Source organism: Bombyx mori, chromosome 13 (genome assembly GCF_030269925.1).
Source record: "Bombyx mori chromosome 13, ASM3026992v2".
Lineage (NCBI taxonomy): Eukaryota > Metazoa > Arthropoda > Insecta > Lepidoptera > Bombycidae > Bombyx > Bombyx mori.
Window position 1 is genome coordinate 6229970 of NC_085119.1, and position 22601 is coordinate 6252570.

General features: G+C 36.2%; 1 protein-coding gene across 2 annotated transcripts in view; it reads right to left on the bottom strand.

Moving 5' to 3' along the window:
• Nucleotides 1-22601, bottom strand: part of LOC101740010 (proton channel OtopLc) — a 71214-nt gene that overhangs the window by 13767 nt on the left and 34846 nt on the right. For both annotated transcript variants that reach the window (XM_021349004.3, XM_004927881.4), the window contains 4 exons: nt 19960-20214; nt 16639-16797; nt 1856-1973; nt 681-789 (listed from right to left, as the gene is read on the bottom strand). In XM_021349004.3, coding sequence (XP_021204679.1) covers nt 681-789; nt 1856-1973; nt 16639-16797; nt 19960-20214 — 641 coding nt within the window. The remainder of the gene's footprint in view (nt 1-680; nt 790-1855; nt 1974-16638; nt 16798-19959; nt 20215-22601) is intronic.

A 22601-nucleotide genomic window follows, 5' to 3' on the forward strand; every position in this document is an offset into this window, starting at 1 on the left:
GTGGAGTAATAAGGTAGGTATCGCCACTCTGATTATTACCGCGAAGAAATTATGCGTTACCATTCGAATGGTGAGACAAGATGATGATAAACTCATCTACCCGTCTGCGGCAAAGAACAACAAAACACGATCAATTTAACGTCGCATTTCATTTATAGTGTACTTACATATTTATCAAGGATTAATCAATAAAAAACTGGTGCATTTTACTTATCACTTTTATACTCTAAACTTTCCCATAAAAATCAGTTAAATCAATATACGAAATAGAAAAATGAAAACTAGTTATTCGATAATTGTTTTCTGACTTAAGCTCACGCTGTAATTAATATCTGCGGGCTCCGGTTCCACTTAACACCGTACCGTGAACACGGTCATGGACTAACGCAGTTAATAAATGAAAAGAAAATATACAACATTAATGTACACATATAAAGGTATCGCACGAGTGAACATGGTCTTTAAATAGTTAGCAAAACTTCAGCAATATAAAAAGAGGATCATTTCAAAAAAAGTTAAAATATTCTTACGAATTATTTAAACAAACTCTTGATCTGACAAAAAGTAGCAAAACATTCTGCATTTAGTATTGGTATTACATTCAGTGCTTGTGTAGCTGGAATAGCCCCTTAGGCTAACAGCGATTAGGTAAGACAACAAAAAAAGTATTACATACTAACTTGCAACAATAGCGGTTTCCTTTCCAGATCGCGTTCTGTCCCTTACGAGAGCGGCGTACATATACAAAAGGAACACCATGCTGCCGATGTACAGGTACAAATAGAAACCCTGCAGAAACAATCGGAAAGTGAAGGATCAGAAGGGTGTCTTTCTTACAAAAAGCAATAATGCGATCCTACTTTAAGAAAATTTATTCTAATGCAACAGACTTTGACCTCACGTTAGACCTTCATAAAGCTTTCTTGAACCCATGCGTAACTGTTAAACAAATCAATATAGCTTGAAAACTAAAACACAAAAAAAAGCAAAAAAAACACGACCTTAAGAATTTTTTTCCTGGTGATCTTAGTCGATCTGGGTCAAAATAATTAAATTATTGTATTATCAACGGTCCTTGATATGTGTGCGAATACTAACCAAATCGGATTTCTTGAAGTTGACAAGAAACAAGTTCAGAGCAAACAAGTAAAGCCGTCTTAGGAATCTTGAAATTATTGACCTTGAACTATGGCATCTAGTATTCATCGAACCTACACTAATGATCGATAGTGACCAATAGCTCTATGCTAGCTTCTATGGCCAAAAAGATTTTTTTTTTCAAAACAGTCGTTAAATAGCATTAAATTCAGAAAACATTCGTAAATACATTTCCATAAGCGAAAACAATAATTAAAATTCAACATTTAATACATATTGCTCATTTGATGAATTAATAATTGGATTTGACAAGATTATACTAAAATTTTGATGAACATTACAAGATCTATCTACCGTATCAAACGATTCTATGGCTAAATACACAAAGAAAATAATTCATGTCACTCGCTCCAGGTGTACATAAATACCCTTAATTTAATGTGTACTTTATATTCCAAAACGTGGAGGATTGTCTGCGTGCACGTTTTACAAAAAGCACCATGTGAACGAACGCCTTGAATTTAGGAGTACATACGCGACACGACACCCTGAATGTTTTGTGAAAATAATTAAACGTAAATATATTTATTCGTTGCTAATTCGAGAAGTTTCTGAGATATTGAACTAATTAGTCTAGAACACAACACGATCTGAACAATCGTTTATCGATCAAATCACCCGAAATCAAAAGAAAGAAAAATATCGCATCGAAAATACTGCCAACGAAAAGAGAAGCAATATATCAAACTGAGCTTACCTCATAAAACGAGGGTGGAATGTACGTTGATATGACTTCGGCCATGGGAAAGGCGACACCCATGACCACCAACAGCTTCCCGTAGAGAGCGGACAACGTGGTCGCTAATGCATCGCTTCTGTTCAAACAATCGTTATATTTCATTATTGGTTTGTTCGGGCTTGTTTCTGTGCTGTTTCTTCGGAAAAGTGAAGTAAGTCGAGAAAATACTTAGTTTGTTAAAATCTTGTAAGTCTTAAAGTCTAAATAATTGTACATATTGTTTTCTCATGGGAGTAAATTGAAACAAAACTCCTTAGTTACTTGATCATTCGTAAGGTTTTGCAAAAACCCTGTTTTCTTTCGCGTAGTTTATAAATAACATCGGGCTGAATTCGAACTGCCAGTAAAACAGTTTCGACCGGAATCATTGCCCATTTGTTTTACGAGACGGCCAACCGCCCTGCGAGGGAGAGCCTTGGGAAATAAATACTTCCAGCTTATCGTATATTTCTACGGATTCCCGTATATTCCTGCGGGATACTAAGCTTGATAAATTAACTGTAAAGCATAAGATTCATCATTAACGGATTAGGAACGTTTTTGTTTTTGTCTTAGAAAAAATCAAGACACACGAAATCATGAAAACCAAACCTTAGTTTCTTATTTTGAAAATAGATATATTTAAACTGAGCATACTAAGAATGCTAGTTTGAATTAAAAGATTCGAGCTTAAGGTAAAGCGTGCGACATTACAAGGACGCCTATCGTCAGATTTAATAAGCACGATACATTAATTTGGTAATCACAATACACTAACGAGTAGTCGAAATGGATCCGAAATAAGCCGCTTAAACAGAATGCGACGCGTAAATATGGATGGAATCCTCGGGTAGTCCGGGTGACAGTGTCACTGGGATCTCGTTAATCTGTGAAAATGATTCTACGCCCCACTGACTCGTCCTTTTGTTTGTATTGATAGGTACGCAGTCAGGATGTATTGTCGGAGGGAACTGAATTGATGGTTGAAAACTCTTGAAATGATTCCTACTTACCTGACTAACTTAGTTGGATACAATACTTTATACGAAACAGAAAAGTGATATAAAGGAACCGTTTTGTTTGCAGCGTCGATAGCAATTGTAAAATTACTAAATAATAATTTAATAGTCGTATAAGAAAATTTTACTTCTTTAGAATGATCATTTCGCCATTTCTCATAAAGGCCCGAACCTCAATGCTAGTGACATCATGGAATATCGCTAAAATTCCAAGTCGAAGCCTCCTGATCCACTCTTGGTGCTTTCAGGCATTCCAAATACCAGTCACCCTCCTCGACAGTCCGATGTGTAGCCTAACCCACATACAACCTACTGAGTTGCTCTCTTCTTAGCTGTTCTTGCATACAGTGGTATAATCAGTAAAGCACTGCTCTTGAAGAACAACTTTGCGTCGCTCAGTGGAGCAAAAGCTAGGTATCTAGGACATGACGTGGGAGGAGCTAGAACAGACTGCCCAAGACCGATGTAAATGGAAGGATTTGATTCGAGTCCTACACCCCAGCAGAGGGTAATAGGAAAAAATGATGATGACTGCTCTTGCTAAGGCTAGTCTTAGCAAGTTCTCCCAGATTGAGTCCCGTATAAGGTCCTACAAACATCAGGCCCGCGGTCCGCATCCAACAAAGGTTGAGCCCCTTAAGTTCACCTACCAAACCGTGCGTAGCTGCAATAGCCTCTCGAAAAGAAGTTATGAAACCTTTGTCTGCGTCTTGTTTCAAACCTAATGATCTTTAAAGAAATTCATAATTACCAATTATTATTTATTTGATAAAACATATATTTGACGAATTTGAAATGCAAAGATGGAATCAAAGCCCATATTGCGCAATTTTTACGTGCATTATAGCCAGTTTGATACGGAATAGTTGACTTCTATGCTAGTTTTGTTGATTTACCTAACTGTATTAAATGTTTATTATACTGCCAGATTATTGAGCTACTCGCATTAAGAGCGAATAAATACATGACAAAATTAAAAAAATATATACATCAATAATAAATTTATTGCTAACTAGAACAAACAACGATCTTCTCTAAACATCAACTTCCACAATACCCTTCATGAAGATAAGAATCGCAGCAGATGGAGGAAGATCGTACGGGAGAAACTAATGCAGCGGGGGAGTCACGACCCTCAGTAATGAGGAAAACGATGCGAGATGGAGGAGAACGAACAAGCAGACAGTTAAAAAAAGGGGTTTATCAATAAAAATTGAACTACATTAGTAGTAACAATAACACTCGTTAGATGAATAATACGACACAAGAGCACAGCCGAAAATCGAAAGGCATAAAAAAGGCTAAAACATTCTGTTTCGAGTGCTCAACAAATACAAAAACTCTGAGTACGTCCTACAAGGGACTCATTTGTTTCTTATTGATCTTCCGTAGAGGTTTGTACCTCACTGGACATTTCCTAATACTGTAAGATCCTTTATTTTCATTTCCTCGTAACTGACGAAGCCGTTGACTGTGAAACATTGTCTTTGAACGAGTTATTACTTATTACTTATATAATATATATAAAAATGAATTGCTGTTCGTTAGTCTCGCTAAAACTCGAGAACGGCTGACCCGATTTGGCTAATTTTGGTCTTGAATTATTTGTGGAAGTCCAGAGAAAGTTTAAAAGGTAGACAACTATGATAATCCTCTGAATTAAATAAAAATAACAATTTTGTTTTTCCTTTGATGTGTCCCCCGTCGGTCTTTTATTTGTCGATTGAGGCACAACGAAGTCTGCCGGGTCAGCTAGTTACTTATAATTTACACTCGTTTAGTGATGTAATGAAAATGATTGTTGCTGCTTTCATACTTCATATTAAAGTAACACGTGTTGGTGTTTATTGTGTTTCTAACAAGCAATAAAGTTCGTTCTTATTATTTCTATTATATATTAAATAGTTCCTATTGAACGTACAATGCACCCATCAAATTTCGTATATCTACCATACTACTATTTCTTAAGTATAATTTAATTTGAGAATGTATATTTGTTTGTTTTTGTCATTTGTTGGAAAAAGATGCAACGAGATACGTTATGAATATAAATTGTTTACATACAGTTAACATTTAGCTCCACAGAAAAACCACAAGTACTTAATTATTGTAGACTCAAAAAGATGCGGGTGAACCCGTCGGACGTGTCTAGTATTCTTAATTTAGAGAGCTTTATATATTCCAATATCACTATTGATGATTTTTCAATGTCACAGATCGCCTGATATGAAATGGCTGCTTAAATACATGTAATCAAAAATTTTTGGGATCTTATCGTGTGGCATCAGGTCTTATTTCCGTATGATTTGTAACTGGACGGACGATTACCATGTCAAATCCACTGCTCACCAAAGTTTAATGGACATCGTTTATCATAAACTCCGAAAACGTGCTGAAACTCCGCTGGAAGCTCAGTAATAAACTGTTGGCGTGGCGTTAATTACATCAGGCCCACCGCTTAATTTATCGTTATATTAAATTTTCAACTTTATTCAAAGGCAGAGATAATTCATCGTACTCAATTTTAATCTGCGCGATCATGGAGTTTGCCGATCCCAAAAAACGGCACTCAAAATGTGAGCGGTCAAACAAAAATGGATCTCTTTTAAATCTGCATAGCAATTTAAATGCTAAATCGTATTACATTTTACACGTAGTTTTCGGGGGAGGATTTTTATTACTGCGTTGCGATTTCTGTAAGCAAACATCTGTCTCATAGATTTATTTATTTATTTATAGCTTAGATGGGTGGACGAGCTCACAGCCCACCTGGTGTTAAGTGGTTACTGGAGCCCATAGACATCTATAACGTAAATGCGCCACCCACCTTGAGATAAGTTCTAAGGTCTCAGTATAGTTACAATGGCTGCCCCACCCTTCAAACCGAAACGCATTACTGCTTCACGGCAGAAATAGGCAGGGTGGTGGTACCTACCGGCGCGGATTCACAAGAGGTCCTACCACCAGTAAAAGAGGTCCTACCACCAGTAATAGATTAAAACCGATGAGACCACGTATAGATTGGTCCTCTGTGTATTTTATACACTCAATTCCACGAGGATTGGTCTATGGAAGATGTTTCACGGCAAAAATATTCGAGATGACTCCGTCATTTCCATGTTTATTTTGCCACAATTTTTTTGTCACGTACCACCTCGCTCTGTGACATGAACTTATTTTTACAATATTTCTGCGCTAGTGCAAGAACAAAAAATAAAAAGAAGATCGACATAGTTTTCGATTTCCTTCTTCAAAAATGATTGTAGAAACTTCTCAGCGGTTGACAGTGGCTTAGCTGTGTCCCTAGAATTTCTGGCGTCGCATCTGGGTGAGTTATATATCTGCCTACAGAGGCAATTAAAAGTCCCCATAATTACTATTAAGCACTTTGTTGGATGCAAGTTGACAATTTACTCTATAACTTTTTCTGTACACTTGACCACAGGTATGAAAGCCTTTAATATGATCGGTATCATAATGATCGGCAGATTATAATAATTACGACCTAAAAGCGTAACAAACAAACAAGCTCATTTTAGCTTTCATATACGATAATATAATATAAGTATACAGTATAATACTAGCAGTTTTCCGGCTGCGGCTTCGCTCGGACTACCACATATTTTGGATTTGGACTCGCTCTCGGCTGTGGGATGTAATGTAAACTGTATAATTTTTAAAATTTTGAAACAATTTTCACATCAAATTCTGTCAAAATCGGTTCAATGGTTTGATCGTGATTATCTAACAGACAGACAAAATTACTTTTGTATTTTAAATATGTATAGATTTATTTTAATTCGACCCTTATCTCGCTGACTTCATTGAATACGTATAAAAGACTTAATACGCGTATCTACTCTCGGCACGATATGAGTATCACGTGAATATTGATGAGTGATGAATAATAAGCCAATATTAATATATGTACATATTTGAACAACCTTTGACCCTTCGTTTCTGTGGACGCAATACAAAAACAGAATATTGAATAACGTTCCTAAAGTTAATGCTTACTTTATTCTTTGTTTTATTCCTTTTGTTACCTTTGTTATTTTTCAGCATGAAAATCGAATGAAAGTTTTATTATATTCAGCAATGGAACTTGTGAGTTTATAAAATAACCCAGTAAGTTTATGAAAATCCGAACACCATCGATCCGTTTCAAGCTCTGTGAGATTTGATTCGAGTCATGCAAAATTTTATGTTTGACTTGTATGTACTCATAGATTGGCAAAGGAATTATTTGGTGGGTTTTCCTTATATCATTAGCCTGTATCTCTTCACTGCTGGATGTAGGCCTCTCCCATAGTCCGCCACAATGAACGATCCTCCGCCTTCCGCATCCAATCTCTCCTTACTAACCACGAATTCTAAAAGTGAATACCAAAATACATGTTTGACGGCGGCGGCTGGTTTAATGACATGAACAAACCAAAAAAAAAAATCGCAACCTACAATATATGTATACTTAACGAAGATATATATTATATTATTATGTGGCTCACACTCTCTTACTGGTCTCTGAGCCACCCACCAGCTGTCGTTTGGGTCGATAGTTCATTTAAATCCGTCACGAAATAATTATACGCATTCATTAAAACTACAAAAACTTATTATCGACAAATGACCTAAGTTCAAATTCTGGGCGAGGATACGCGATACGCGATATTGCAATACCATTACCATTGAGTCAAATTGCATCAAAAACGAACGTTACTGCAATTAAATTGATTCACACGGCATTTTAGGCACGCCTGTACTTTTATTGTATCTGAAATTTGTATCTCAATAAGACGACAAGATGCCTGCATTAATAATTCAATACTTTGCGCATTCCCTTTTCACATATGGCGCCTCTTAAGTGGATTTTTACGGTAAAGCTCACCATGTTCAAAGCTCCGAACGCGAATTTTAGCTCGTGTGCGTTTTTTTTTCTTTTCTTAATCCTTATTTAATAGCGACGCAAAAGGTCGTTTCTATCAAACAGCATAAACTAAGCATACTACTCACCGTGTTTCAAATTAAGCTATTAAACTCGCAGTAGCAATTACGGTTACGGCTTTTTCAGACGACATAAAAATAGTCTCGAATATTTTAACATTAAAAAAATGGGTTATTACCAAAATCATAATCAATACCTACATGATGTATTTATTTAACGATATTAAAAACAATTGTAAGGAGACCGGTTGAGAATAATATAACATTTGATGAGTTCAGACAGAGCTTTTCTGAAATACTCATTTCGATATTCGATGAGTACGATTACCAGGATCCTTAAGTCTGCTCCTAGTGCCAGAGAGCTGCAGGCGTCTAATAATAGTGTTAGTGAATCGGATGGATCAGTAAGGGCTTGTCTAGGTCCATTTAATTTTCGTGATCACGGACTATTCATATCTGTTCTAGCTACACGCGACACCAGGCACTAATATAAATGATTCAGATTACATTTCTACGTTTCACAAACCCAAAACAATTATTTCACACAGAGATATTCTCCTAATTTGCTTAGTTGCTTATATATAGGTAATACGTATTGAATGAAAAAAGCAAGTGAAACCTATACAAAACGCAATGCCGAAATGAAGCAGAGTAAATAAGAATACAAATTGAATTTCCGATTCGGCGATCCTTTTATCCGTTCGTAATCTATTCAAAAACAGACTGAATGATTGAACTAACAACATTCCCTTCTTTCAATTAAGCCATTAAACTTAAAAATAAGATAAATACTTCATTTAGATTAAGAAGATTAAAAACTAAAATAAAAGCTAATACAGATAGATACTTGCAACTTTTTTGCCCAAATTCGTATGAACTCTAAAAATATTTCGTGCTACGCATTTAGAATGAACTTTAAAATCAAAGATGTCACACGAACCTGGTCGTCGAGAGTACTCAGCGTTCGCCCTGAGGGAAGGATCCCCTCTTCTAATACTCGGTTGTCATGGCAACTGCGTTACGAGCTCCGCACTGACTCAAAATATACGCGTACGAAGGTACCGTCCACCGTACAATATGCGCGTTTATAGACTAACTTAAATTATGACGTCACATTTCAAATGATAACCTTTGGATTCAGGAATTAGTTGAGTTTAGAAGACTTTGTTTGAAAATTCTTAACTTAGCCATCACTTTCCTTTAGGTTTGGTTAAAAATTGAAAATTACAATAAATTAATTTATTTTTTACCTTGGGGTTACGCAAGTCGTAGACTTAATTAAAACTAAAGTAAATAAAAATAAAATAAAATACGAGATTACACCGTAAAAGCGGTTTCGTAATCTCGTGATTTTATAACAACTAGTGGTCCCCCGGTAGTCAAAATTCGACTATAATTAATTGAAATCATATTATTATAATTTCTGTATATAATTTGTGTGTATAATTCAGTGTATAATTTGGTTCTATTGTTAAAGACTATTTTACTTCTTTAAAAGAATTCGCCAAGACTACACTTTAGAAAAATATTATTAAGGACAAATAATATTTAATCTATTCTCAATTTGACCACAGACTATACGCAAAAAAAAAGTTTGACACTTTTCTTATTGCTCTTCTTATATTCTTATTGTGATCGTCCACGCATATAAGGAAAAAAAATCTGTACAAGTAGTATGCATGCGTGTGTGTGTAATGTTTTCTTTAATTGATTTAATTGATTTTTATGCCTAATTAAAAAAAAATTACAATCTGCACTTCTCTATATTCTCTATTAGTGTGGGAAATTTCATAGCGCAATTTTCGTAAAAAGGGGTACAAAGTTTTTGCGTCACGTATTAATATATAGATAAAATTAAAAGTGCGAAATCAAACTGTAAAAATAGTTTTAATTAAGAAATTAAAAGCCGAACATTATATTATCTTAAAATAACCCGTTAATATGTTTGAACAAAAAAACATTGTCCTTTTCCACAATTTGCAACATTTCAATTAACACATTTACAATACGGATTTTATCAATATATTAATCATATATCATGCTTCACAATATAAAAATAAAGTGATCTTGTTAGCCAAAAAGCTAGCTGCATAGACAATGTTAGTACATATTCAACTCTATACTTAATTTCCTACTCTTGTCACAAAACCTTGACGAGGCTATGATATAAGCTGTGCTGCTACGCTGAAGCTGAAAGTTCTAAAACCAAAAATGAATTATTCGAATGAACTTCACCCACATGTAATTTATACTTAGAATCCGTATCACTTAAGAAGTTGTTTCGTTTATTTTGCGCCAAGTAATTATCAAAGTTATCCTCACCTTTGAAGTTCCAGTCAAAGTACTTGTGGTTTCGAACCGCCGGTAAAGGCTATGCTAATTGTTGTGGTTCTCCGAAATATACAAAGTCATATACATATATATGTATATTTTGGTTCTACGATATTCCTCTGACTTGAATGAACTTATAATGGTATGACTACACAATAAACATTCTAATTGCGTGGGTGTCGGAATTATATAAATATGTACCTAGCCTTTGAAGATTTTTGGTTGTTAAAAAGATGATAATTTGCAAATGATGTATGACAAACTCAAGAGCTTGATTCCGCCTTAGTAAGAAACTAAGAGTTCTCTATAATTTGAAAAAAGTATAAATGTTTCGAGATATGAAGTAGCTTAAATTACTCTCTGACCTAATTTTTTTTACGCAATTCATATGTCTCTGTCGCTGCTTGGTTAAGTGTAATAAAAACAAATGAATAACCGATATTCTAACTTGGAAGATGATCTATTATCCGAATAAAAATGTAGTCGTAGAACTGTCTATATTTCTTACCTGTGTAATTTATAGTAAGTATAATGTTTCAATTATTCCCTTAAACTCAGACACTTCTTAAAGTCTTAATTCTTTTGATACTAACACTATTCACTGCCATTGACAAAGCGTTTAAAAACTGTGCGATACTGCCGCGTTACAAACAGACGCCTATCCTAAAAATAATGGAACGTTGGCATGAATTCCCTTATCCGTATTCCAATTTTTTTTACTGGTGGTAGGACCTCTTGTAAGTCCGCACGGGTAGGTACCACCGCCCTGCTTATTTCTGCCGTGAAGCAGTAATGCGTTTCGGTTTGAAGGGTGGGGCAGCCGTTGTGACTATACTGAGACCTTAGAACTATATTTCAAGGTGTGTGGCGCATTTACGTTGTAGATGTCTATGGGCTCCAGTAACCACTTAACACCAGGTGGGCTGTGAGCTCGTCCACACATATAAGCAATAAAAAAAAAAAAAAAAAAAAAAAAAATTCCTTATCAAACTTCACAGTACAATATCGTCATAATACTATAAAGTATATATACAGTAGTACTTTGCAGTTTTGCAATCTCAGAAAATTTACTGAAACGAAAACAACCCCGTGGCTAATTTAAAATACTAGAGGTCCCGCAGTAGTCGAAATTCGACTATAATTAATTGGAATTGTAAGTTTGTACACTATTATGATTGTATTTTATACTTCTATAATCACAAATTTAGCCAAGACTACACTATAAAAATATTAACAAAGACAAACTATATTCTATTCTCAATTGTGCGTCAAATACATGGTATGTAGTGTGTGTAATGTTTTCTTTATTGATTTAATGTATCTTTTATGCATTATTTAAAAAAAATATTAACATTGTGCACTTCTTCTCTATACTCTCTATAAGTGTGGAAAATTTCATACTCCTCCGTCCGCGCAATTTTCTTAAAAAGGGATACAAAGTTTTTGCTTCACGTATTAATATATAGATAACACAGCGCTTTATCCAATTCAAATACAAAAGCCATTTAAACAGTCAGCAAAATCCTGTCGGTTGTGTAGCATTCAACGACATTGTTTTGTTTTCGAATAAAGAAGCTCTGCGAGACGGTGGCTCTGTGTATATAGTTGTTAATTTCCAAGCACTAGAGCACGCGGTGTCACCGCACCGAGTGCTTTTCATCAGAGTGCACATTCAGCGAGGAAAATGCAATTTCCCTTGCGAGTGCGAATCGTGAGAGCAGGGACGAAATACGTTTAATGTATCGATAAAATATGTAGGTAAGATTGTTATTGCATTCAATACCTCTGATTACATTAATCGTCACAATAAGCTTCACTATTTTCATACAGAGCGGCTAGCTAACCCCAAAACACACTTAAATCAACAATAGTCTAAAAATAAAGCGTAAATTTTCACCTATTTACTAATCAATTAAACTAAACTGTACACGGTACATGCCCAGTCTAAAATATTGTATCTATTATAATATGTGTAAAGTATACTTGTTTAGAGTTTTTTAATAAACTAGCGACCCGTCCTCGCTTCGCTTCGTAAACTGTAATATATTATTAATTTCTCAACTGTTTAATGGATGTTATTGTACATATAAACTTTCCTCTTCAATCACTCTTATCTATTAAAAAAACCGCATCAAAATCCGTTGCGTAGTTTTAAAGATTTAAGCATACATATGGACAGATATAGGGACAGAGAAAGCGACTTTGTTTTATACTATGTAGTGATAACAAATCAAATTAATTTAACATAAATCAATTCATACAGTAGAACAAATCTTCCAATGCGCTTGAAGGATGCACAGTTCCCAAGATACTGGCTGCGTTACCTCGTTGGACAGCCAGACTCACTCTCTGTGTAAAATACCAGCCAGCCTTAGCATCACGTGTAGCCTCCTTCAAGCATTTGGAGATTTCTGACAAAAGTTTCTTTGCTTCAGGGCCCCCCTTGGGGCCCATCGTCTCGTGTAAAGTTTTAATTTTATCTTATAATCAAATGCGTCCGGACATCTCGATTTCACAATTGACCGAAGAGTGGAACGTATAAAATTTTTATTGCGGAAACCTTTATTTCTGGCAATAGATATATTTGAAGTGAATTTAATACGTCCGTTCTGGAACCCTAATAAAAGTGATGTCGATTACATTATATCCACGTGCTGGTCGCCGCACTTGCGAGGGGCGAGAACACTCCACCTCAAGACTTACGTATTCTTGTAATTTATTACACGACAGAGAAACGAGGACATTTTTCACTGTGCCAATTTTACCATTCGGCCAATGATTGCAGAGGGGAGTTTTTTAACCGTTTTTTTTTTGCTGATATGGACAATGGAGCCTCGTCTATTGCTAAGCTGTTACCGAGCCCGTAGACAGAACGAGATTTCTGCTTATCGATATGAGGTAAATTGTATTTATATATTGCGTAGATGGATGGACGAGCTCACAGCCCACCTGGTATTAAGTGGTTACCGGAGCCCATATACATCTACAAGGTAATTGAAGCCACCCATATCAGCAATAAAAAAAAACCACCTTGAGATATGAGTTCTAAGGTCTCAGTATAGTTACAACGGCTACCCCACCTTTCAAACTGAAACGCATTACTGCTTCAAGGCAGAAATAGGCAGGGTGGTGTTACCAACCCGTGCGGACTCACAAGAGGTCCTACCACCAGTTAGTAAGTCTCAATTGTATAGTTCGAGGTCTATCTCTATTTTATTCTTCCCTATTTTATCCCTATCCTTCATACCTCAATACATGATAGCTTCGCGGCATAAATAAGCAAGAGAATAGTACCTACCCGTAAACTCATAGAATACGCATTACCAACTGTAAAAGTTTTCACGTAATACCCGCCTATTCCTAATCTATCCTTTATGTTAGTCAAGCTGTTTTGTATTAAGTAAATTCCTACTGTATTTAAATAAACTTCCTTAATATTAAAGGAAAACAATTTCCATTTGGTAAAACTTGTCGTAGAAGCTCACTTCGATCTAGTCTCTAAGTCGAAAATGAATGGTAGATGCGTGGCGGTTTTGAATTCTGCTATATTATAACATACGTAAATATATATATAAAAAAATGGCTAATTTATAAATATGAATCGTAACCTTTCTAATGTTGCCCTAATAGGGATATCCGACAATAAAAAAGAGTAGATATCGACGCTTGAAAGGCAAACGTGACTAAGCAACAATAACTGCTTTATACATAAATGATAGGCAATAACCATATTCGATGCGCAAAAAATAATAATTTCTAGGTCTATTAAAATCATTTCAATCCTACAGCTAGATTCGTTAAAATATTTTTTTTTTCAGATATTTCAACTTTAAATTAGTCTACTGTAAAGTTCACGCATTGTCGCTTAGTCAGGTTTGCCTTTCAAGCGTCGATATGTAATCAGAAATAAATCCCGCACGGTCACCTGACCCCAAACTAGGATTCCCTGTACTATAGAAACCAGAGATTGATATTCATATGACTTAATATCGAAAATACAAATAATATCAGATATCCCTGATTCAGGGAACGAATATGGATTACTTATCAAAGGAAAAACTCATTAATTTAAAATATATACAACCTATGGAGCTATCCGCGTATTTGTTACATTCTAGTACCGCGTTAAATAAGTACAGGAGCCTTATATTCACATTTACGAGTGGGCCACAAGACCGTAGAAAGATTATTGCCTCCACGCGCTTACGTACGACCCTGCCTATGCCTGTTCAAAATGAGAGTGTTCTTCAAAAATTTTCTCGCATAAAAGGAGCTTTATTGCTGTCTGACGTCACATTTTCGACGAAAGCGAAGGATCGTGAAATAAACGAAGTCCACGTACAAGGGAATGCCGATTTATTGGATCCGGATCTAGTTAGATACAATTGACAAGGCATTCACGGAAGTTTCGTATCTTCTGATTTGTTCTTGTCACTGTTTAGTTCTGTTTGAAAATATAGTATTTTGGGATTTACAACTATAATCAATAGACCTGCTATATTATTATGTTAGTAATAAAAAAAAGAATTCGTCAAATCAACATATTTCATCCCTATTATCGTAGTTATAAGCCACAATCGAGAATTTTCGTAAAAGAATTAGTAGGGCGTCTCATTGAAACGAAGCTATTCTCGAACATTCAGCTTGATAGTAATTATTTTTCATTACGTATTAGTACTACAACTTTTGAGCGTAGGACCAAGACGACATACCACGCAATCTTTAGGACAATGTGGGTGGTGAACCATGCAAATGTTAGCTAACCAATAAAAAAAAAATCAGCTGGTTAGTAATTATTTTTCATTACCTTGTTTATGATACATGTTGGAGAGGGGGGACTCCCTAACAAAACCTTATATTTTGTAGGACAAATATTTTTTCACGTTATTTAGATAATTATCTCTATAATTAACAAAGAAAAATTCGATTAGTAATAATTTTTTTAAATTCGTGAAATCAACATATTCTATCCGTGCTACTCCTAGTAAGCTACCATTTACCAACGTTACTGTAAGGAAAAAAATTGGGCGTCTAGTCAAAAGGAAGCTACTCACGAAAAATCAGCTTGTTAGTAATAAATTATGAAAAGTGTATCAGGGATCCTGTACTATTAAAACTATTACTCTTACACCAAACAAAGTGCATTTAAATTTCGAAATCACGTTTGAGCGACGGAAAACAAAACACGGGAATCGCTTTTACAATTCAATAACAAAACTATATTTGCCCTTAACCATAAACATTATAAGTAGAAGAGTTAAACATAACAATTATTATTTAACATTAAACAAAGCATCGTATAAATAACATATTTTCTAATTTGATGCTTTCCACAAACAAATTTCACAGCACTTCGAAACGCATTAGAGGCTTAGGAAGGGCTTCCGAATATAGCCAACAATAGGATAATTATAGTGCTGCATTCGATATCTTAGAAGGGCTTACTGGAATTAATGTCGGTAATTAAAATTCTTGTCGTAATTTATTATAATTACAGGAAAAAAAAATGCGGTTGATATGTTGGTTAAAAGTATTTATTTTAGTCTCGCGTAGTGGAAATATTCACTAATATCTTAGGCCATTGCTGATACTGTACTACTGTATCATAAAATTAATTTTTTTATAACATTTAAATGAAATTTTAAATATATTCCATTAAATTTTAATTATATTTCATAGACCCTATAATATTTCTTTATTAAATAAATATACTTATATACCTTTAACGATAAGTATAAACTATTATAATTATTTATAAAATTTTTAACACTAACAGGGTACTTGAGTATTACTTTTCGAAAAATTTACTCATTCTGCTCTAATTTTTTTTATTGCCCTTGTAAGCAGACGAGCATACGGTCTATTTGAAGGTAAGTGGTTACCGTCGCTATTGGACCTTAGCAATGCCAGAGATATATCCAAGTCGATGCCTACCTGCTTATTTGACCACTTGCATAAATATGATGTTTTATTTTCACGAAAGCTATCGATAAGAACAGAGATATAAATGAAACATACATTGTTACGTACAGAGACCATTCCTAAGTGAATCAAGTATAAGGATAAATAAGTCATGACAATACCAGTGAGGTGGCTTTTTCTTATTGTCCTTGTAGGCAGACGAGCATACGGCCCACCTGATGGTGAGTGGTTACCGTCGCCCATGGACTTCAGCAATGCCAGGGGCAGAGCCAAGCCGCTGCCAACCGCTTAATACTCTCCACAAGCCTGTTTTAAAGAAGGACATGTCATAGCGCTCAGGAAACACCGTGGAGGGGAGCTCATTCGATAGCCGGATGGCAAAAAACCTCTGGAAACGCACTGTCGATAAACGCAGCGGTTCCAGATAATATGGATGAACTCTGCTCCGATGGCTGGGGATGCGATGATAAAAAGGAGATGAGGGGATCATCTCAAAGAGTTCCTCAGAGCACTCCCCATGGAAAAAGTTGGTTAAAGCATACTCACGCGCTTATAACGTGCATCTGCTGTATAGTGTTGGAAGGTCGTGGTGAGCGTCTTGTTGGCGGCAGAGGAACGTGAGCCGAACCAGCGCTCGCAGCTCCGTACAGCATGGGTTGTAGCGACAATGAACCACCCAAGTTCATTGATGGAGCACTGGACATCCTGTCAGAAAAATAACAAGCATAAAGCTATCAAAACTGTGATCGATTTTTTTAAACGTTAAAAGCACAACGAAACATATTTAAATGAGCACTGGTGGTAGGACCTCTTATGAGTCCGCGCGGGTAGGTACCACCACCCTGCCTATTTCTGCCGTGAAGCAGTAATGCGTTTCGGTTTGAAGGGTAGGGCAGCCGTTGTAACTATACTGAGACCTTAGAACTAATATCTCAAGGTGGGTGACGCATTGACGGTGGGTCGTAGATGTCTATGAGCTCCAGTAACCAGTTAACACCAGGTGGGCTGTGAGCTCGTCCACCCACATAAGCAAAAAAAATAAATTAAAAAAAACGTTTTTTTCAGCATTATTAAAACATTTGTGTAGAATTTTGTAATGCACAAAATGAAATATTCTATAGAAATTTCGTTGTTAGAAATAGAACTTATGAACATAGAAACGTCAGGATGTGGTATACATACAAATTTAGATTAAGTAAATTTGATAAAGGCGACATCCCTGGTCGTATTAGTTGACGAGGGTTCTAAGTTAGTTAACTGCCCGAATCTCATTAGTGCACTGGCTGGGGTTATACGTAACTTATTTTACGGTCATCTAACGATAACAGTTTCAATTAAAAACTTCTTGTCCAATACCTTTTTCTAAATAAGACTTTTTGTACAACTGATAAACTAGTCTTCAGAAAACGATATTGATAATTGTAATCTATGCGTTCACGCGTTGTTGATTAAGTGGTGCGTTGAAAGGTTAACAGTATTTTAACGTTTTAGACGAGAAGCACTAACACTACCCATCTGTCTTCGTTCCCAATTCCCTTATATCAAATATTGTTGTAACAAAACTCTTATATAGCAATTAGGCTTGAAATACTCAAACAAACTCGTGTTCACAAAAGACTACCACGATAAATAAATAAAAATGAAATCCGGCACAATGTCACGGGTGCTACCATTTAATCTATTTTGCCTGTTTCTGTCGCGTATCAATCATGCGTTGCAATTAGAATGAAACCAAATCTAATGAAGACAAATTCCGCGGGCAGGTACAAGTTTTGTAATGTGAAACAAATGAAATTGAAACCGTTGTAGGTTTAGAATAAATTTAACGTAATATCGCAATGAGATGAGGTGAAACGATGATGAGAATCATAATTGCCAAGGCTCTCAACATGTAAGGGATTCAAATTAATCCGATTAATTAAATCGGCAGTGCGGGATAAAATAAATTCATAGCAATTTAAAATTTATTTCTGTTTTCCAACTTGTTTAATTCTTTAGTTATGAGTTAATCTCGGATAAACTGCGCCTGAACGAGTAACGCCATCTATTGTCTAATAGCAGAAATGTTTATCGAAAAACTAGGATATTTCTTGAATGTTCTGGGACATTTCTTGAATGTTAAGGCGGTACGATTAATCCCATCTGTTGTCAAAAACTATAAAGGTATAGATGAATAATGACGAAATTTCGATTCCATGAGAAGCGACGAACGCATTACCTCAAGAAAGCGAAAAAGTAAATTGTAATTAATACCTAGTGAACGCTCAAATCTATGTGATTGATTTATGTGTCTTTATAGTATCAAAATTATACAGCCCTAAGCTAGGAATTTTATCCTGTATTACAGGTCATGGAAACATACAGATGAGATCAAAACATTTACACATTTACATACAGACCCCGAATCTTAAATATATTTAGGTAATAAAGGTAGTAATCATGCGCATAACGGTAAGCCCCTCTATTCAAATCACGTACATAAATCGAAAGGCCAAGTGGCTTAACATCAAATCAATCTTTACGATCAACATTTTACAACACAAAAAAAACGATGATAGCTGCTCGCTGTTGTCAAATTTCAAATGTGTCCCTCTACTCATTTCCTACATAAATCAGCATCTTCAGTATCGTTCCGCAGCCGAAGTTCATTAGAGGCGTATTTGCACGTCTGTCTACAATATTGTCACATTAAATTCAAGAAGGCGTTCATTTGACTATGTAACGAGTCTGTGGAAGAACAAAGGTTTTCTTTGTCTTACGTGCATCTTGTCTGAACACAAAGGTGTTGTAAATTGGACGGAAAATGAATGATGAACCTTTGATTTATAAAAGAAACATATTACATAACGGAACGAATATTTCTTTTATTTGTGTAAACAATCATTTGTTTCAAACTGATAACACACAATCAATTTTTTTTAATTATTATTAAAGGGAACAGGTTTTCAAGAATTAGAACTAGTACTACGAGTAATATACAGTATGAGAGATGTGGTGATATATGATTTTTACTGGTGGTAGGACGTCTTGTGAGTACCACCACCCTGCCTATTTCTACCGTGAAGCAATAATGCGTTTCGGTTTGGAAGGTGGAGCAGCCGTTGTACCTATACAGAGATCTTAGAAATCATATCTCAAGGTGGGTGGCGGCATTTACATTGTAGATGTCTATGGGCTCCGGTAAGCAATAAAAAATGGGAATAAGAGTTTGTAAAAATATTTATCATGTTAGAACACTTTGTAACATTATTTGATTCAATCGTTCAGTCGATTGACAATCAAGATTTACTAAAATAGGTAATGATAGTAAAAGCTTTTCTGATGATGTGATATCTCACCTGGTCCTATTCAATTTCTTATTCTTATGTAAACCTGATGTTAGACTGATCTGAACAGGTATTTTATAACCATCCTGAGAGATGATGGCGAAGTCTCAATTTTATCACCATAAATCATTATAACAAAACATCATAGAATTTTATCATCATAACCAAAACAGCGATCACTAACCTTATAGAGAGATATTTATTCGGAAGTGCATATTAGTGCGTGTTGACCGCATAACCTAACACAAGTAAATTACCGATTTTATAATTTATTAAATCTTCATTAAATAATGTAGCACACACATTATAGATACTTTTTTTACTAGTGGCTGAGTTTATTGTAAAAAGTCTACCTTATGTCTCAAGAAAGATGGCTGCATTCACGTTGAAGTCTATGGGCTAGTGCGTACCAGGTGAGTCAAGAGTTTGTGGACCCATCTACGCATAAAAAACCCATCCACGTCTGTGATAATATCTCGTGCAGCTTAGTTTATTATTTAAAAAAAAAACGCTCATTTTCTTTCAAACGGAAAAAACATACCGTAAGGGCGACTCCATATGTACCCGATGAGAAGAACAAGATGGCGCCGGATGCTGGTGCGACGGATGAGGAGGTAGCGGGGGCGGACTGCTGTGTCTGCTTAAAGTTTCTGGCGAGACTAGTGCGGCTCCAGCCGATGCTGGACTGGGAAGCGGTGGAGCACTACCACTGGACATCTCGGAGTCGGCTCCGCCGAATGTAGTTCGCGACACATGAGAGCCACCAGACATGTTGTTCGCCGGTATGGAGTAACAGCTGCAACATTAGAAAAAAAAATCATTGAACCTAATACACCACAATGATTATATGCCGTTCTATTCTATCTGAGAACATTGAATTTTTGGAACGAAGTTCCTTATGGGACGATGCGGAGGGGTACCCTAACCGGGAAAAAACGTCCTTAACGTAAGATTTTTATTAGTAATGCACACAGTGTACGACTTCATTTTGTAATAACGTACAAAAAATAACATATTTTTGGAGTTTACTCCTTTAGAATCGATTTACATATATAGGCCCGGGGTATGAAAATTATGGGGACCAAAATCGTACTAGCATGTCACACGAAATGCGTTATGCGCCTGATTGGCTCCTGATTGCGTGATGCGTGCGCGCGCCAATCAAAATCGTACTAGCATGTCACACGAAATGCGTTATGCGCCTGATTGGCTCCTGATTGCGTGATGCGTGCGCGCGCCAATCAGGAGCCAACGCGCGGCCGCGTTATTGCAGGTGACGCCGGGCTGCTGCGCCGGCAGTCCGCCACAAAGCCTCGTACTGATCGCGCGTTTCTCTCATTATTGTATTTTCATATATTTGTTAGTCGTTTGTTTTGTGTCTCGTTAATTTGTTAATAATCTGTAGTGTATCGTGTTGTCGTAATATAGAACTATTTCTCGTATTGTTTCGTTTAATTTTTTATATCCAGTAAACTCCAGTCGTGCGTCGGAGCGGACACACACACTTTTTTTATCATTAATTGACCACGATCTCAGATCTTTCGTTTGCACAATACACTAACTCTTATACAAACAAACGTGAATGAAGTGTACCACAATAAGTTTGCACGTTACCGAATGACTGTGGGTTGTTACGAAACCTCCAGTTTTATTCTCTTTATACCTCGAATAGAACTTAAAATTAATATTTTTATAATAAGGAAATTCGTTCCTATTCTGTGTCCCACGACACCACACATTCTTTTTTTTTTATAAATCAATGACATAATCGAACGTAAATCACACACACAATCACCGTAATCCAAGCCAGGATTTCCTGAACCATGGGAAGCAGAAACTGATATAGAGTAAGTAGTTTGACATACATTTAAATATATAACTAGTCAGGTCATAAGTATTGTCACACAGTAAAAACTTTTCTTTTAGAATGCTGGCCACAAAAAAGTTTATTGAATTCGAATTTCGAATTGTTCATGAAAATAAAAACATATACTTTTAGAATTTTACTCATTTTTAAATATGGAGTGGACGCTTAAAGAAGACCGTGTTGCAGTTATTGCGTTGCTCGTTGCAGTTACGCGCCAATTCAAATTTTTAACATACTGAAAAATTTGAATATAACCAAAAGATTCGTTTATCGTACCATCAAACGATACAATGAAGACTCTAGTGTAGATGACAGGTCAAGAAGTGGTCGCCCTCGGTCTGTTAGGACTCCAGCAGTGATAAAAGCTGTGAAGGCGCGAATTCAAAGAAATCCCAAACGTAAGCAGAAACTGTTGGCCCTTCAGATGGGGTTAAGCAGAACCACGGTCAAAAGGGTGTTAAATGAAGACTTAGGGCTTCGGGCATATCGAAGAAAAACAGGACATTGTTTGAATGCTCGTCTAATGGACCTGAGACTGAAGAGATGCCGCGCTTTGTTGAAGCGGTACGCGGGAAAAAAATATCGGGATTTTTTTTTTCGGATGAAAACAATTTTACCGTAGAAGAGAGCTACAACAAACAAAATGATAAGGTGTACGCACACAGTAGTGAAGAAGCGAGCAACCGTATTCCGCGTGTCCAACGAGGTCATTTTCCATCCTCGCTCATGGTATGGTTGGGAGTTTCTTATTGGGGCTTAACAGAGGTACATTTTTGTGAGAAAGGTGTAAAAACGAATGCAGTTGTGTATCAAAATACAGTCCTGACGAACCTTGTGGAATCTGTTTCTCATACCATGTTCAATAACAGGCACTGGGTATTCCAACAAGATTCGGCGCCGGCTCATAGAGCAAAGAGCACACAAGAGTGGCTGGCGGCGCGTGAAATCGACTTCATCCGGCACGAAGACTGGCCCTCCTCCAGTCCAGATTTGGATCCGTTAGATTACAAGATATGGCAACACTTGGAGGAAAAGGGGTGCTCAAAGCCTCATCCCAATTTGGAGTCACTCAAGACATCCTTGATTAAGGCAGCCGCCGATATTGACATGGACCTCGTTCGTGCTGCGATAGACGACTGGCCGCGCAGATTGAAGGCCTGCATTCAAAATCACGGAGGTCATTTTGAATAAACTTTAGTGTCATAAGAATCTATGTTTCGTTAAATTAATTTTGGTATATGAATGGTTACATAATGAATAAACTTGTTTCAATTATTTTACATTAAACATGTGACAGAATTTATGACCTGACTAGG